This window comes from Perca fluviatilis, chromosome 12 (assembly GCF_010015445.1).
Source record: "Perca fluviatilis chromosome 12, GENO_Pfluv_1.0, whole genome shotgun sequence".
Lineage (NCBI taxonomy): Eukaryota > Metazoa > Chordata > Actinopteri > Perciformes > Percidae > Perca > Perca fluviatilis.
The window spans coordinates 17,271,376-17,288,113 of NC_053123.1; the positions used below are offsets into that span (position 1 = coordinate 17,271,376).

General features: G+C 37.4%; 3 protein-coding genes across 5 annotated transcripts; 2 read left to right on the plus strand and 1 right to left on the minus strand.

Annotated features, from left to right (window-relative positions):
* Positions 1 to 364: 364 nt before the first annotated feature.
* mettl8 (methyltransferase like 8) lies at positions 365 to 6,508 on the minus strand. The gene is made up of 10 exons (XM_039818212.1): positions 6,404 to 6,508; positions 4,919 to 5,075; positions 4,655 to 4,746; positions 4,193 to 4,557; positions 3,993 to 4,042; positions 3,464 to 3,524; positions 1,671 to 1,810; positions 1,139 to 1,245; positions 973 to 1,038; positions 365 to 658 (listed from the first exon to the last, which is right to left on the minus strand). Exons 2-10 carry the CDS (start codon positions 5,068 to 5,070, stop codon positions 504 to 506), a joined length of 1,188 nt encoding a protein of 395 aa, XP_039674146.1. The 5' UTR covers positions 5,071 to 5,075; positions 6,404 to 6,508; the 3' UTR covers positions 365 to 503.
* On the plus strand, positions 6,420 to 13,402 carry dcaf17 (ddb1 and cul4 associated factor 17). Of its 2 annotated transcripts, XM_039818210.1 has the most exons (14): positions 6,420 to 6,628; positions 6,730 to 6,833; positions 7,636 to 7,726; positions 7,820 to 7,956; positions 8,061 to 8,139; positions 9,122 to 9,211; positions 9,301 to 9,408; positions 9,766 to 9,868; positions 10,012 to 10,154; positions 11,033 to 11,142; positions 11,324 to 11,411; positions 11,547 to 11,630; positions 12,835 to 12,990; positions 13,074 to 13,402. In XM_039818210.1, the coding sequence occupies exons 1-14, from the start codon at positions 6,455 to 6,457 to the stop codon at positions 13,179 to 13,181; spliced, it is 1,575 nt and encodes a 524-aa protein (XP_039674144.1). In that variant the 5' UTR covers positions 6,420 to 6,454; the 3' UTR covers positions 13,182 to 13,402. The 2 variants fall into 2 exon arrangements, with proteins under 2 accessions (XP_039674144.1, XP_039674145.1); XM_039818211.1 differs by lacking the exon at positions 9,301 to 9,408.
* A 640-nt stretch (positions 13,403 to 14,042) lies between these two features.
* On the plus strand, positions 14,043 to 16,425 carry LOC120569990 (cytochrome b reductase 1). Of its 2 annotated transcripts, none has more exons than XM_039818214.1 (4): positions 14,043 to 14,339; positions 15,004 to 15,107; positions 15,461 to 15,615; positions 15,739 to 16,425. In XM_039818214.1, the coding sequence occupies exons 1-4, from the start codon at positions 14,147 to 14,149 to the stop codon at positions 16,016 to 16,018; spliced, it is 732 nt and encodes a 243-aa protein (XP_039674148.1). In that variant the 5' UTR covers positions 14,043 to 14,146; the 3' UTR covers positions 16,019 to 16,425. The 2 variants fall into 2 exon arrangements, with proteins under 2 accessions (XP_039674148.1, XP_039674147.1); XM_039818213.1 differs by having other exon boundaries at positions 14,045 to 14,339; positions 14,899 to 15,107.
* Positions 16,426 to 16,738: the final 313 nt, after the last annotated feature.

A 16,738-nucleotide genomic window follows, 5' to 3' on the forward strand; every position in this document is an offset into this window, starting at 1 on the left:
GAAAAATGACATAATTTTGACCTATTTTACAATTTAGTACATTACAAGTTTGACCTATTAAGTCAAAATTTTGACATACTATCTCACAGTGTTGACTTAGTAAGTAAAATACTTGATTTGACTTGTCATGATTATTTTTATCATGCAAAAACTATCATCTAGTTTTCCTCTTTATAATATATAGCCTAACTGAAAGATATAAATAAGGAAACGTTAATTTTATTCCAATCATAATCAAAGTGTTGCATGTTTAAAGTCTACATGTTCACTGTATTTCCCCCCCATGGACCTAACGAAGTTCTCTCTCATCTCGTGGATATTAATACAGTGATCTACAGGATATAAAACCAGTTAACAACACAGCTTTGTTTGACATGTTTTGTTAGTTTATTCAATACAGTTTTGTTGTTGTACACATACAATACTTTGGTTCAGGATTACATTAATAAGCAGCAAAGTATAAAAAAGGCATATACTGTAGATCCAAATTATATGGTGGGGTGTTAGGATGGTGAAAGTGGATATGATTTCCTGTACTTGCTCTGCATCCAAACCCGGTGCATTACAACTTTCTTCCCTCTGTTCACTTGGAGTCGTCTGTCCTCCAGATTCTGTATTTCTTCCAGTCCAGCATTGGAAAATAAATTATGAACCTCTTCTGTTAAAAAAAACAAAAAAAAAAAAAAAAAAACGAGTGAAGACTTTTGAAATAATGAGGACACAATTCCCCACTTCCCCAGAAAAATTTGACCAGACACCAAAAAAAAAAAAGAATAAACTCTCAAATTGTTTTGTTTGGATTTTTTTCATATAATTTTATTCATTTAGTCAACTGTTCAGATATATTGTATTATTTGTAGATTTTATTTCCCAGCATAAAAGGTCTAAAAGCTGTTTTTAAAGCCCTTTGCTCACTGCCACAAGTAAAATACAGATGGGGAATATCATGGAAGATCTCATGATTCAATATACCTTTAGTGAAAAAGTATACGCATGTTCCATCTCCACGTGTGTAGAAATTCTCCGATAAGCACCGTCCTGAAATTGTCACAAAAATTCCACACAGAAGGGTATACATAATATACAACAAATAAGGTAAATTAGATAAAATGGCTATATTCAGGTGTGCAAGGCTCACCCTTCTTAAACCTGAGTTGTGAGAAGTCATATCTCCCATAATCACGGAAGAGGAATATCCCTCCATGTTTCAGGTATGTAGATAGTCGGTTCACAGTTCCTTGCATTCTGTCAATTAAATGTCAATTAATGGAACAATAATGGTGTATGAATGCTAATAGGAAAAATAAAGGCTGTATGGGAATTTATTAATTAACAAACTACTAAACAAGTAATGTATTAGAAGCTGAGATTTCTCTGTACGTGGACAGTGCTAAGGTGCCAATGTAAGTGCATTTGGTAATACTACAGCCTACAAATTAAAACATGCTGCCATCCCTTGAATGTCAAGCAAACCACTGTACAGTTAATATGTTGTACTCAGTGACATAATACAGTTAGATTTATGTGTTTTTTGTAATGACATTCAGGCAAAGCCTGGGACAAGTGAAGGTGATTCAGGGGTGTTATAGGGGTTGTGGAGGGGTCCACAGAGGGGTCTGGCAGGTAAGAAATTATATCAGGCTGTCATCTGTCATTTAACCTTCACCTACCGCTCCGGATGAATGGAGGAGAGCACAAAGACTGCGAGAATAACATCCAGGCTCTGAGGTGGGAAGGGAAAGGAGGCCATCTCCTCACAAATGTCATGGACAAAGGCATGACACACAGAGTCATCGTAGTCTGGATGGTACTATATGAGGAAAATAAAGTAGGCTAGATCCCAAACTGTTTTATAGTCACACAAAGTACATTACCAAATGGTAGCCTTGACACAGATTTTGGCAACTGTATGCAACTATTTATAAGATATCGATAAAACTGGTACAGTTTTTACACACATTAATACAGGCCTGAAATATACACACACAGGCTCAGGACCTATACATGTACTAATGGAGTGATGCCAGAGGAAAGCTGCCCATGGACAGGTGCCCTGACCAGTTGGGGGTTCGGTGCCTTGCTCAAGGGAACCTTGGCAGAGTCCAGGAGGTGAACTGGCAACTCTCCAGATACCAGTCCACACTCCGTACTTTGGTCCATACTGGGATTTGAACCTGCGACCCTCCGGTTCCCAACCCAACCCAACCCAACCCAACCTAACGAGCTACTGCCACCCCCATAATATTTAATACTTTTTCCAAACTGCAAGTATTGAAACAACAAATTTTCCCTTTCTCCTTTACCATAACTTCTCTATGATATTCAACGTGTCTTAAATATTGCAAGGGCACTGAAACTTTGACCTTTGCACTCCTTCTGTTAAGTGGCTACTTATAAGAAATGTACTGTACAGAATAATTTTGCATAAGTTTAAATTAGATTAAAATATAAGTACAGTATCACAATGACTGCTGCTTTAAACAATCCAATAAATATGACTTACTTATCTCGAGATAATGACTTGGTATTTAATTTATTATTTATGAATTAAATATTTTAAGAAAGGGGCGCCCTGGTAGTTCACCTGGTAGAGCGTGTGCCCCATGTACCAAGGCTCAGTCCTTACCACTGCGGCCCAGGGTTTGATTCCAACCTGTGGCCCTTTTCTGTCTTCCCCCTCTCTCTCCCCCTTTCCAGTCTACAACTGTCCTATCAATTAAAGGCCAAAATGCCCTAAAACATAAATAAATATTTTGAGGAAGTTTCTCATGTTGAGATACTAAATCGTTATTTTGAGAACGTTTTTCATTTTTCTAAGACGGAAGTTTCTTATTATAATGACTTAGAGGATTTTTTTTCATCACAAGGCCAAGCTTTCTTGTTTATTTTTTTACCGGTGGAAATGGGCTTTGATATAAAACAGATAATTAGTTTAAATTAGAGTAGTTATTTGCCAAGCCCAAAATAAAGATAATTTACACTCAAATCACTTTAAAACCTGTGCAAAAAACATTATCTACAAATGACCAGATTCTCTTTCCTGCTCCTTCACATTTAAATTGACTGATTCAGCTGTATAGTAGGTAGAGCTTTGAGTTATTCTGCAGGACTTTGAAGTATGCACATTGTGTGTGGGAACAATGGTCTAACTACAAAATCTAATTTGAATTGTCATTCTGGAAAGCTCAAAGATTGACATTAACAACACTTTACAGTGAATAATGTAATGTATTACTTCATCAAAAATGAATGTAATCTGTCTAAACATTTTAGCAGTCTATTATGTGACTGTAATTACCCTCAACATATTGTCCACATGACCACAGTAAGTACTATAAATACATCACTGCTAGTTTGACTTTTTAAGTATAACTGATATTAGTCAGTATTACTTTAGAAATGTATTAACCTCAATACAGTATATATGTGCATGTTAGTACTAAGCAATTTTAGAAAATCTTACCTTGACCAGCTGAATGGCACATGTGGAGAAGTCACAACAGTATAAAAATGCATCTGTTTCTCTGTGAAACAGAACAGCCAATTTAACAACCCTTGACTAATTACAAATATAGTCCAACAGCATATATATTTTCATGGAGCTCTTATCCGGATTATGCACTGAAGCCAATATTTTACCTTTATTTATTGCCTATTGCCAAAAATTTTACAAATGCAATCTCTGCCTATACCTGGAAAAACAAATTATAAAGATATTGCAGAAACAGGAAGTATAACATGTTAAAGGGCCTCCTCTGGTTCAAACTAAAGGCTGAGGTGCTTTCCAATACCAGCAAAATGTTACTCTTTTCCTTCAACACTGTCTTTACCCAGAAACTGATTTTAGTATTTTACTGGCCATTATTGTGTATCTTTAAAATGTTATGCTTCTGTAAACATAGGTTGCACTGAAAATTGACCTATTATCCACACTGATGATGTTGAAATGGACTTAAATGGAATATATGGAAACATCTCAAATATTTACTCACTTTATGGAATTAACGATGGGAAATACACTGTTACCCACCCCACATCCAACCTGTGAAGAAAAAAAATATTTTTCCTGTTATGTAACACTTTTACTATAGCATCTAACAGCCTGCTACTTTTTATATCATAACTGTATATTGGTCGACATGCAACAATCTAATAAAATAAAATGAAATAAATACATGTGAGTTTTGAAAACCTCCAAGATCCTGAAAGATGCACGCTGGCCAGGGAAAGTAGTAGTCTGTATGGCATCTTCAATTGTTTCTAGTGCTGCTCCTTGACGGGACTCTGTCTGCGGATTTGAGGTGTCTGTATTTCTGTGATAGCGTGTGGGGCCGTTGTGTTGCTGGTGTCTGGTCTCTTTGTCTATGCTGGATCCAGAAGGCTGTGGGTATGATGCCTGCTGATCATCCAGACACCTGTTTATGGCTTGACTTTTTGCACCGGAAGGAAGCAGTTCTGGGAACTCTAAAAACAGCCACTTGCGATCTTTAAAGAACTTATCCTGGTGCATCTCGTAAAACTTGTCCCAGTATTGGGAAGCCTCTGTGTCAAATTTACCTGTGTGGAGAAGATTTCAGGATCATTTTACAAAGGTTAGTCCCAATCAAATTCAAATCTAACTTAAAAAAATATTTTTGCAGGAATAAATTCTTGCCTTGTTCCTCTAAAGGAATTTGTATAAAGGCATTTTCTTTTGCCTTCTGCTGTGCATTTTCTTTATCCTCTTCTGTCCATTGCACATGATCCCTAAATATAAAGCATTACAAAAGCAAATTAAAGAAAATATTAAACTGTAACATATAAATCCATTGTTGTGTTTTAAAGTTAGAAAGTGCTCAACTGTAACACCAGATTTCAGCTCAGTATCATTAAAAGTAGGCACACCTATTCTGTAATCCTACTGCTGTACATCACTGACCACATGTTGTGCTTAAAGATGTCATCAGGATTGGTCAGAATCCGTGAACCCAGTGGAGCTGATGGTCTTCCGCCTGTGCCCTTTAGTCTTGACGACAATCTGCTGTAACCTTTAGCCAATTTGGCCACAGAGAAGCTCCGTAGTTTATGCATTTACTCTGAAAAAATGCAGGAAGAGTAATATATTTTACAATGCTTTGACAGTGCACCTAAAGCTAATAAAGCTAATGGGAGCTGGTGCTGTTATATGCAAACAAAATAATGGAATTACTCTTCTAGCAATATTTTGCTGCTGGATATTGTCATCAACATCTTCTTCTTAATTATATGCATTTTATTTTCAGGACCAATTTTCAATTTATTAATATATTCAAGCAAAAATGACACAGAGAACCATATATTCAATATAATATGCTCTGTGCTTATGAGAATCTATCAGAGCAGCATTTCTATGTTTTTTTTTTTGTTAAGAACAAATTTCATTTCATTTTGTGTTCCCCTGCCCCATATACAGCGACCTAAGGAATGCTATTCTAAAACATACAGTTTAGGAATCCTGATTTGTTTTGGTTGTCCGAAGATAATGAATACGAAAGACTGAATACGCTTTTTTCCCTTGACTGTTATATGTATTGGATCTTGAGATGTTTTTGAAATGACCTCAATGACCTGCTGGTCTCTCAGTTATTAACTACAAACTTAATTCTAGTGGGGATCCCAAAGTTAGGTAACAAATATCAGGCTGAAATTGGAAAAAAAAATCAATTAAATCATGCAATATACATGTGGAATATTTATATTTGATGGAACTGTGCAGCCAAAGAAACTGTATTTTGTTTGAATATTTCAGTCAATGTAAACATATAGCTTCAAAAGAGAGTTGGAAAAAGCCAATACAGCATATATACATATAATACAGTCAAACAGTGTGAAATAGAATTATTTTTTCGACCTTAAAGCTACTTCAGGGAAAATAAAACAAAATGTTGAGGGGTTGTTAATATAATACATTTATCCATGCTCCATGGTCAACTTACCAACAGTCGAGACAAGGGCGCTAATGTTACAAGACGGATGCCGTGTGCCGTAATTCCTTAAGTAGAAGAAGAAGGGAGTGGAAGACTACAAATATGGAGCGGCAGAGGCGGCCAGCTACTAGCATGTGCAGATGCGATATTATTGTCCACTAACATCGATTATTTGTTTCACCCCGGGTCAACTAACGTTAACGTTACCCAGCTCAACCAACGCTAGCTCATATATAACGAACCTTGTACGACTTTTAAACGAAGTAAACGAGATGTCGAGGTTGCTCTAGCTCAAAAGTGCTAACTATAGTTAGCATTAACTGTTAGCTGTTAACTTTTCGTGTTAGCTAGCTAACGTTAAAGCCAGAGAAGAGGTTGAGTAGTCTCCGGAAGATGGAGCTCGGTGAAGGGTTCTAACTTTATCGCTACCTCGGACTGGGAAACCACATCGCCCTTACCTGGCTCTGTAAGTTCTTGGGGGTCAGCAGCTCAGGTTGTTGTCTCCTGTCATGCTACCAGACCGTCAGCTTGTAGAAACAAAGTGCCACCTACTGATGGCGCCGTACCGGAGAAAAAGAGCCGTAAATGCTACTGAGCTGTTGAACCGGAGGAGTAGAGGTATCAGGGATGCTGGGAATCTGATCAGACACAATATGAAGGTCTTTAGAGGAATCCTCCTCCAGGTAATAGAAAAAAACTGTCTTTTAGATATTCACTGTAGCTGACTGATTTCAATAAATGTTTTAGTTACTAGCATACTATCTTCTTTATTGTTACTTTGTAGGACAACAGGAATTTCATTAAAGCATGGAGCAAGACCTCAAAATCCACAATAATGTATGAGAGTGGTAAAATTTACTTTGAAAATTACCAGAACTGCTACAGCTGGTGAGTATAAATAATTAACTTTAGTCTTCAGCACACATACAACAAATACCTTAGAGCAGATAACAGATGAAATGCAGCATCTTAAAAACTGGCATAAAATAGTCTCTGAAGAAATCAAAATCTGAGAATCGCTGCAGGACAGCTGTGAGCCGCAGATAATTTACCTTCTAAAAGAAAGTGATAACTCCACACCATGATTTAATCTAAACCCTGCAATTCATGAAAGATTGCCATTTTTTATGAATTTAGTGGCAGGCTTACCAGATACAATTTCACCCAGATTATTAGTATCATCTACTAAATTAGAATTGGCATTGTGTGATTAAAACAGCGTGAAAAACCTCACCTCATGATGTTTATGTACATGTAGAGCTGGGCGATATGGAGAAAATCAAATATCACCATATTTTTGACCACATGCATCAATGTCGATATTGCCGCAATATTGTAGGGTTGACTTTTGGTGGTTTCACAAAAAATTTACACAACGACATTTTAGATAAATAATCATCAGTAATGTGGATATAACGACTAAGTGGGTAAAGGCAAATAATAAAACTGCTAGAACAGTCTGGTAAATTAAGAAAATTACATCACTTTACTGTAATGCAGCCATTAAAACCATGAAAAGACCATGCACGTGTCATATCACAATATAAAAATATCCAAAATTTAAGATATCTAGTCTCATATATCAATGTCAATATAATATTGATATATTGCCCAGCCCTATGTACATGTATATGTGTGAATAAAAGGTTTTACCATACATACAATGAGTGATTAAATATTCTGGTTTCAGTGTTCATTCAGAGCCTCAAGTTCTATACAAACTGCCTAAGAGATCTAAATTGGAGAAATTTGAAGATGCCTTGCTGTGTCAGAGCCCACTTGTAAGTGATATAAAACAAACTAAAGGTGAACTTTCAATAACCAGATTTTAAAAACCGAGGTTCAGATTGTTGTTTCATTTGTCTCGTTGACAGGACAACACATTAGCCTCCCCCTCTGATCATAAACCCAGCCTCTTGGCTTTGACGGCCAATAACTGGCTGTATCGCCTTTCAGCTGAAACGGGAGAAGAGCTGCAAAGAGTTTATCTCTCTTCCAACCATAAGTTCAGGTATCGTCAACGCTCTGAGTTCTATGTTCTCAAAAGGGAGATTCATTTCCTATTTTAGTTCATTTAAAACTAACTAATTAACTTTCCTCTGTTGTTTTTGGTAGGTATCTTGGCTGGGATGTTTCTCAAGAGATGTTTTATGTTAAATCTGTTCAAAAGAAAGATACACTTTTAGCCCGACAGGTACGTTATTTTCATAAATTCAAGTTTTGTGCCTTATCGAGTGACAGAGCACTTTATTAAAGGTCCCATGACATGGTACTCTTTGGATGCTTTTATATAGGCCTTAGTGGTCCCCTAATACTGTATCTGAAGTCTCTTTCCCAAAATTCAGCTTTGGTGCAGAATTACAGCCACTAGAGCCAGTCCCACAATGAGCCTTTCTTAGGATGTGCCATTTCTGTGTCTGTAGCTATTTGAGGAGGAGGGGGGGGGGGCAAGGTGGAGGGTGGGGGTGCCTTGACCAACTGCCACTTTGCTCGTTTGAAAGCACTGATGTGTCTCTCTCATGGGTGGGCCAAATTCTCTGGGCGGGCAAAGCAGAGAAAGGGGAGGTAACCTTTCCCCTTATGACCTCATAAGGAGAAGATTCCAGATCGGACCATATGAGCTTTCATTTTCTCAAAGGGAGAGCAGGATACCCAGGGCTCGGTTTACACCTATCGCCATTTCTAGCCACTGGGGGACCATAGGCAGACTGGGGGAACGCATATTAATGTTAAAAAAACTCATAAAGTGAAATTTTCATGCCATGGGACCTTTTTAAGGGTAATAAAGCATAGGCTCTTGCTGTACATGGCTTTTTAGCAGTTCATGAATTTTGATTGTCGCATTGCATAAATCTATGTAAATGGATATAAAATCTTGTAATGAGTCAGTGAAGGAGTTTAGGTATCACTAGTTAATGACAATGATGCCAAAATGCAAATTTCTCAGAGTGCAAGGTGACATTTTTAATTTTCTGGTTTTGTTCTAAACCCCAAAATGTTCAATTCGCAATAATCAGGAAATCATAAAAAGTATTGAATCCTCACATTTAAGAGGCTGGAACAAGGGAATTGTGGATTGACTAGTCGACTGTTTAACTAATGATTTTACTACTTGTCCAAAATCTCTGATGCAGAAAAGAGACAACAACATTTTGTCTTTTCTTTTTTATTCACAGGCAGGTATCACTCAGAACACGGTGATGCACCTGGCCATCTTTCATGTCTTCCCCTTACAAGTTGTAGGCATGTTGGAGATCAACAAAAAGGTATGCAGATTTGATTGTGGTTATTTTTTAAATGTGCCCAGAGGATTGATATGTTATTATTTAAATGTATCTAAATATTATTTTTTCAGGTATTTGGGAATAGCGTTACCGATGTTGTTCTGTCTCAAGGTGTCCTTGTGGTGTCTTACAGCAACAAGTCAGTGAAACTGTACAGCTTTAAGCACATTGTACAAAGGGTATGTATTTTTTTTAATCCCTAAACGGTACACTGTAGGGTGCCAGGGTAGCTCACCTGGTAGGGAAGTTTACTCCTCGACCCACCGCCCGTGGGTTCAATTCTGACCTGCAGCCCTTTGCTGCATGTCATTCCCACTTTCTCTCCCCTTTCATGTCTTCAAAAACATTATCTTAAAAAAACTAAAACAGCACACTGTTGATCTAGATTTTAATCAGATTTTATAACATTGCATCAGGAATACATTTGTTGAATATTGAATATGTGGGAATATTTGCATATTCAGTGTTTTATTATGCTTCTGGCTCATCCTGCTGCTTACAGCTCTGTATTTGATTAATATTTTCTTTGTTTTCAGTATTTGACAGAGAAGTTAACGCTTGGAAAGCAGAGTTCACTTCTTGGAGGCAAAACCGTGGGAGATGTTCCGTTTGGTATCCCAGTAAATATCCAGATCACAGGCAAGTCTGTTTTAAGGCTAGACAGGCAGTATCAGATTTTAGTAAATCTACTTGGCCACTGTAGGATGGAATGTTTTTTTATTACAAAGTAAATGTGCTAGTTTTTTTTTTTCTTTTTCTTTTTTTTCTGTCTTATTCCGCAGATTGTCCTCCAGTGCTTTTCGAGGTGTCATGCACTGATAACAGTGTCCAGATTGGAGGCTACCCATGGCACTACATCTACACACCACTGCATAAAAATCACAAGGGCACTCACCACATCTGTTCACTCAAGGACAGCACTATGGTATGTTTAAAGAATCCTTTTAAACTTCAAATGCACATACACTAAAATATAGATAAATATCCCCGATCTTGTTGTGTGATGGACCACCAAATTGGCCAGAGGTTATTGAAAGTGTCAGGGTAAGAAGGGCCACAGGTGTTTGTGACAGGCTTTGTATCTAGCTGCTAGCAGAACCAAACCTGTAATCACTATTCAAAACCCCCAGACAATGGTCCAACCACTTTTGTGCAGCTCTTTTCTGCATGTGTATTGTAACATAAGCTTATGCCAGGTTTGGTGTCTTTGATGACACTGCTCACATGTATTTCTTTCCAGAGACAGTTGTCAGCAACTAAGGTGCATAATACTGGAAATTGTGTGGGGAAAAAAACATAAAATCACATTTAAGCTGCCGCAGTTTCCAAAACACAAGAAACCACAGTTTTTTTTTTATCAGTGTGTTGTGCCTGAAATACAGGTTAAAATACTGCATAAGCTTACAGTGTAAAAGAGAAACACATTTGTGGTATTATTTTAAAATGGAAAAAGTTTCTTTTAATTATTCTCAGCATCAGAAAAACCACAACAGTATGATACACACATTTTAGTAGACACCTAATTATTAAACTGATACACCACCTGAAATTTGTATCTTTAGTATGGTTCAAATCCAGTTGCAATGTCACAAAAAAACTTGTTAGTAGATTTAATGTGGAAAAGAAATTATATTTGACTTGCCTGCTAGATTTTCTTTTTGATTATTTTCAAGAGGAAACCTGGTAATAGTTATGTGCTCATGGTACTATGTGCAGTTTGCTATGCAAATAATCATGTAATAATGAATAATGCATGTCCTAGTTAAGGAGTTAATGTGATACTTTTTAATTTGATGACATTAGGCAACAAATGGAATTCAAAACATGAACTGCTGCTCTCTAGAGAGCGATGGGATTTTCTTCCATCCTGATGACTCGGGAAGAATCATTCATGTTGGACCTGCCACCATAAAGTGAGTACTACAGTCAACTTTTACATAACAAAATGAAGACAGTGGTGGAGTATCTTGTGGTGGTTTTCCTTATCCCTTGTCACTAAAAGCAACACTGGTATGTTCTTTGCTGCATGTACATAGTTTTTTTTTTTATTATTATACTGGACATGTCCAATGTTTTTTCTTTTTTTTCTTCAAGTGTCCTTAAAATTTGTGGTGAACTAAACAGTGGTTTGCCATCGAAGGTACTTGAGGATTTCTCTATGGCAATCCATCGGAACAGCAATGTAAGTGTCATGCTGGCCTCACTACAGACTTAGTTTACCTTGCTCATGAATCAGCCTCATGTATGTATCACGTGTATTTGTCAGTCAGTCTTTGTGCGATCCAAATGAAATGTTTCTGCTTTACATCTACTTCAGCCAACCTCACAAGTCACTGTGACCTCATCGGGCCGCACAGTGAAAAAACGATTTCGTCAGCTGGATGATGACCCAGATCAAGAGGTGCCAAAGTGATTTCATTTTTATTATTGATCCATTATCTAAAAAAAAAATATTTACTGTGCAGTTTTTTTTTAAAGAAGAAAGATAAAGGTCATGAAGACCAAAAGGGTCTTTTTATAGGATTTATTTACAATAACCTAAGCATTATCCTTTTAAAATGCATAATTCTTCTGTGAGTAATATCTGAGACATCACAGCAACACAACAGCAGATGTAACAAGTATTACAACTTTATTGAAGGCAAAAACAATTTAGAATAAATGAGAAGTAGAGGTACATTTTAGTTCATTAGTCAGCGTTTTTTTAATACTTCCTCTTTGGCTTTTATAAATAACTTTCAAAGCAACTAGATGGGATTGCCTGGGTAGCTCACTTGAGGCTCTGTCCTTCCCGCAGCGGCCACAGGTTCGATTCTGACCTGCGGCCCTTTGCTGCATGTCATTCCCGGTCTCTCGCCCCCTTTCCTATCTTTAGCTGTCCTGTCTAATAAATGGCCAAAAAATAATCTTTAAAAAAAAGCAACTAGATGTACACTACATCACCTTCCAATTGGAAATGGCATCAGTTCAGCATTATTCTCAAGTCCTCAGGCCGCTCTGTGTAATTTTACATATGAGAAAAAGTTTCTAGTTTCAAACCCTTTTGAGTTTGACCAAAATCAGACAAGTGGTTACTGATACACTACCTGAGAAACAGATGACCGCAGTTAACAGTTAAATAACACAAGTTCAAAATGAAAGAGTCAAACACGATTGTTGTTTTTCAAACAGCACTGTTTTCATCAGACCAATTAAGGAGTGGTTTCCAAATGTGCATTTTATTCAATGTGCAGAGGTTCAGGATGACAGCTTGATTTCTTCCATAAGTTTTATTGTGCTAACACCTTTCGAAAGAACTGTCTCCATCTTTCGGCCACATTGTTGGCTGCACCTGTAACCACTACTATACATTATACATTTATGTAGCAAGGTGAAGTTCAACTCAAGGTCAGTGAAGACTAGTGTAATAAAGTTCAAGACTGGTGATGCGGACTTCTCAGTTAGTGGCGTATGCATGCGCACAAATTTCAGCTGCTGCAAATCTGCACTTTGAATGCCTGATAAGTAGCAGGAAATGGGGCTTACATATGTATTTGGCAAAGTTGCCCTTATGGATACATAGAACTTGGCACAGCTTCACAACAATGAGCCTTTCAATTTTACAGACTTTCCGTATGGTGGAATATGAGGATGAGCTGGACCTTTTGGCAGTGGTGGTAACTAATGGTGAGGAGGGAGAAGGCAGAGCCCACATCCGACTGCATGACAACCAGAGTGGGCAGTTACTGCGGACGGTTGACCTCGTGGAACCTTGGGACGAGGTGAGTGACCTGAGATGAATGTACCAACGTTAAACTGAAGTTTGTGTATATAGATTAATTGGTGTGCTTATATTTTGTTTCAGACTTATCGACATGAGTTGTTCTTTGACAAAGACACAATTGTTCATATTGAACAAAAGAACTCCAACTTCTGCTGCCATGTTTACAAACTCAAGGCTGCCAGCAAATAAGCTATTCTGTGTGTAAAACCCACATAATGCTGTTTTTTCATATTTGGATCACTGTCATTTATTTTGTGTGAATTACATTTGATAATCATGGTTTGTGATTGACATCATTCTAAGTTTCTGAACTGTATATTAACATGTTCTTTTTTCCCACCCATTACCTACATATTACATTATTTACACTCTTAATCTTTCTCTGAAATTAAAATCTTTTATGTTTGTTACTGTGTATCTCTGCCTCCTTTACATCGTGTCCATCCAAATATTAAGATATTCAAAAGTTGCTTCTATGTAATATGTATGAGTTTATCATCTGCTTGCTTTCACAACCCACAGTTCTAATATGTTAGTTTACACCATAAATAAGGTGGTGAAACCTGGCTATTGATTTGAAATTGTAGGTTTTGTATCAAGCTACAGATATACCCAAATGTATGTTGAAGGCCCTGAAAGTAACGTTGTGAAAGTTTTTTTGTTTTTTTTTTCTGCCAAATGTAGAATAGTTGTAAATAGAAAAGAAGTAATACGAATAGGGACTCCCCTCCCCCCCTTTTTAGTGTTAGGAGTTTACATCATAGAAAAATAAGTGATAAAAGAAGCAAATATATTCAGTAATACAAGAAAATGGTCAAGAACGTAGTAGACGTAATAGTAAAAACATAACTTGTAAGTAAGAACATGGCCAAGAATATAGTTTAGTAAAAATATAACTTGGAAGCATTACTCAGTTAGTCAATAGAACTGATGCAAGAACATGCACAGCTAAAATGAGTCAATTTTGTCCGAGAAAGATGCAGCGCGAACAAGGCGTTTCCTTGGTCAGAAAAAAAAACTTACACAACGTGTTTCCCTCACACATTCACTGCTCTGGGTCATGTGACCGAGGACCCAATAGCAACCACTTGAAGTTTAGTTGTGAAAACAGCTTCTCTGGTCAAGTCGCTCCGTGCTGTTGCTGCTGGACACTGATGGCGATGGAGAACTTGAAACAGTTCCTGGTCGCTCTGTCTGCCGCCGCCGCCGTCGGCATTGTCTCCATAATATTCGTGCTAATATGGGTTCTCAACTATAAAGAAGGTTTTGCCTGGGATGGAGGACTGGCTGAATTCAACTGGCATCCGGTCTTAATAGTCATCGGGTTTATTTTCTTCCAAGGAATAGGTGAGAGGAGTCTTTTTCAACAAGGATGGAGGGCAAATGGAATGTGGATGTTGTTTTGAAGGAATGTGAACAACTGAAAGAAATTGTTGCTCAAGGCCAAGTTACACAAGGCTCGCTTTTCCGAGGATCTTATCTTAGGAGGAGGTTACTACGTGTGTAAGTGCGCAATACTGTAGTGTGGTCCACCAACTAAAACCTCCACTCAAACAGCGGTCATTAGAAATTGTTAACTTATTGGATCGTAAGTGAATTATAAGTTTGATAATAGCTACGGCTTAACATCTAGATAAGCAAATTGCTCTCAAGGACGCATGAACCTTGCACCTACAGCAAGCATGCACCTAAAAAGTAATTTATAGCAATAGTAGTGCTTTCTTAAAGTGGTTACCAACTACAAATTTGTGCCTGTCATACATGAAAATCTCACTTAAACAATGTAATGACAGGTTAGCCAACTTTTTAAGAGAAAAAAAGATGTTCAGTATTGTCAAAATGTAAAAATATGCATATTCGCATCAAGAATTGTCTGAATGACACCGAGTTACCTTCTCTTGTCTAGCCATCATTGTCTACAGACTCCCCTGGACCTGGCAGTGTAGCAAACTGATGATGAAGTTCATCCATGCAGGCTTGCACTTACTAGCCTTCATTCTTGCTGTCATAGCTATGGTGGCTGTTTTTGACTTCCACAATGCTGCCAAAATCCCCAACATGTACAGTCTGCACAGCTGGCTGGGCCTGACTGCTCTGATGCTGTTCTGTCTACAGGTAAATACACTTTTATTTATTTTAAAGTATTTTAAGTAGTGGATAATAAACAAAGGCTCCAGGTTTTGTTTTACTGTACTGATATTGCTACTTGTAATAAATAGAAGGCTACATTATGTGAACTAAATGAGTTTTTTTTGTTGCATGTTTCAAACCACTGCACCTTTACCATCTTAATAATCTTTAATGGAACTATGGACTGGTTGTAAAACAATACATATAGTGTAGGGTGGTATGTCCCTAAAAAACAACATACTCCTGGTGTTTCCTAAAACGCCAAGTCACAGTGAACAACAGGCTCATTTAGTACAATATCTGATAAGTGGATGCTTTTTTTCTACTTGAATGAGCAGCTTGTTCTTGGAGTTGGCATATACTTGATACCAGTTACACCTGCATCCTGGAGAGCAGCGTTTATGCCCCTCCATGTCTATGGCGGTCTTTTACTCTTTACCAGTGTAATTGCTGTGGCACTCATGGGCATCACCGAGAAACTCATTTTTGGCCTGTAAGTATTAAAAATAAAAATAAAGGCTTGTAATAGCTTTTAAAAATGTACAAACCAGTTTTACAATGTTAATGTGCTGCTTAAGAGTGGGCATAACTGATTTTTTTGTACTTCATTACTAAGGAGCAACCCGAAATATAAGGACTCTCCCCCAGAGGCAATTTTCGTGAACGTTCTGGGAGTCGTCCTAGTGGTTTTTGGAGCTCTTATCCTCTGGATTGCCACTCGGACGTCTTGGAAACGCCCCAGTGACCAGGTCTTGCATACTCTGCATACCAGTGGGGAAGGTGAGGACAGCAGCAAAGTCGGTCCAGTCCTGTCTCAACTATCTGATGGAACTGATGCTGAGCCCTTTGGGGATATCAGGAGGAGGAGTAACAAATTAGATGATCAGGCTAACTGATCACAAATTAACTAACTAGGAGCAGATACTGTATCAAGTGTTGAATGCATGTACACCCAGTCTAAACTGGTCAGAGAAAGTCAAAATGAAGAAATCTATTTTTGCTGATCTTTCCATACACTACTGTATCTCTTGCACCTTAAGTATTAATTTTGTTGGCATTTTGTTGTTTACCATTTATTGTAAGTGTATGTAAATAATGGTGTGCAACTTCATAACAAGATTCTGATAGACCTTATGTATTGTGATATCTGGGTTTTTAAAATATGTCTACATTTTACAATGAATATTTGCAACTTCTACCTTGCATCATACAGTCCTTGAATATTTAGAAATATGTGTAGAGAGAAGATGAAAAATATTCTTACAGAACACACTCAATAATTAAAAAAAGTAATGAGCACCAATTTGTGGTTGTTTATCACATTTGACATTAGCGCTCTGGTTTCTTGTTCCTGTTCTATATTAATGCCTCAGATAGATAGATAGATAGATAGATAGATAGATAGATAGATAGATAGATAGATAGATAGACATCCCGAGGGAAATTGTAGAAGATAATAGTGTTCATTCATTCAACATTGATTCACAATATCAACCACTATCATTAGGTAATATGTCCAAAGACTTGTATTGACACTATTAACTCTGGTTTTGTTAAGGTTTACAGTCTATGGGTTTTATCGAGCTCAAAACACTATATTTGACCTCAGATGACAG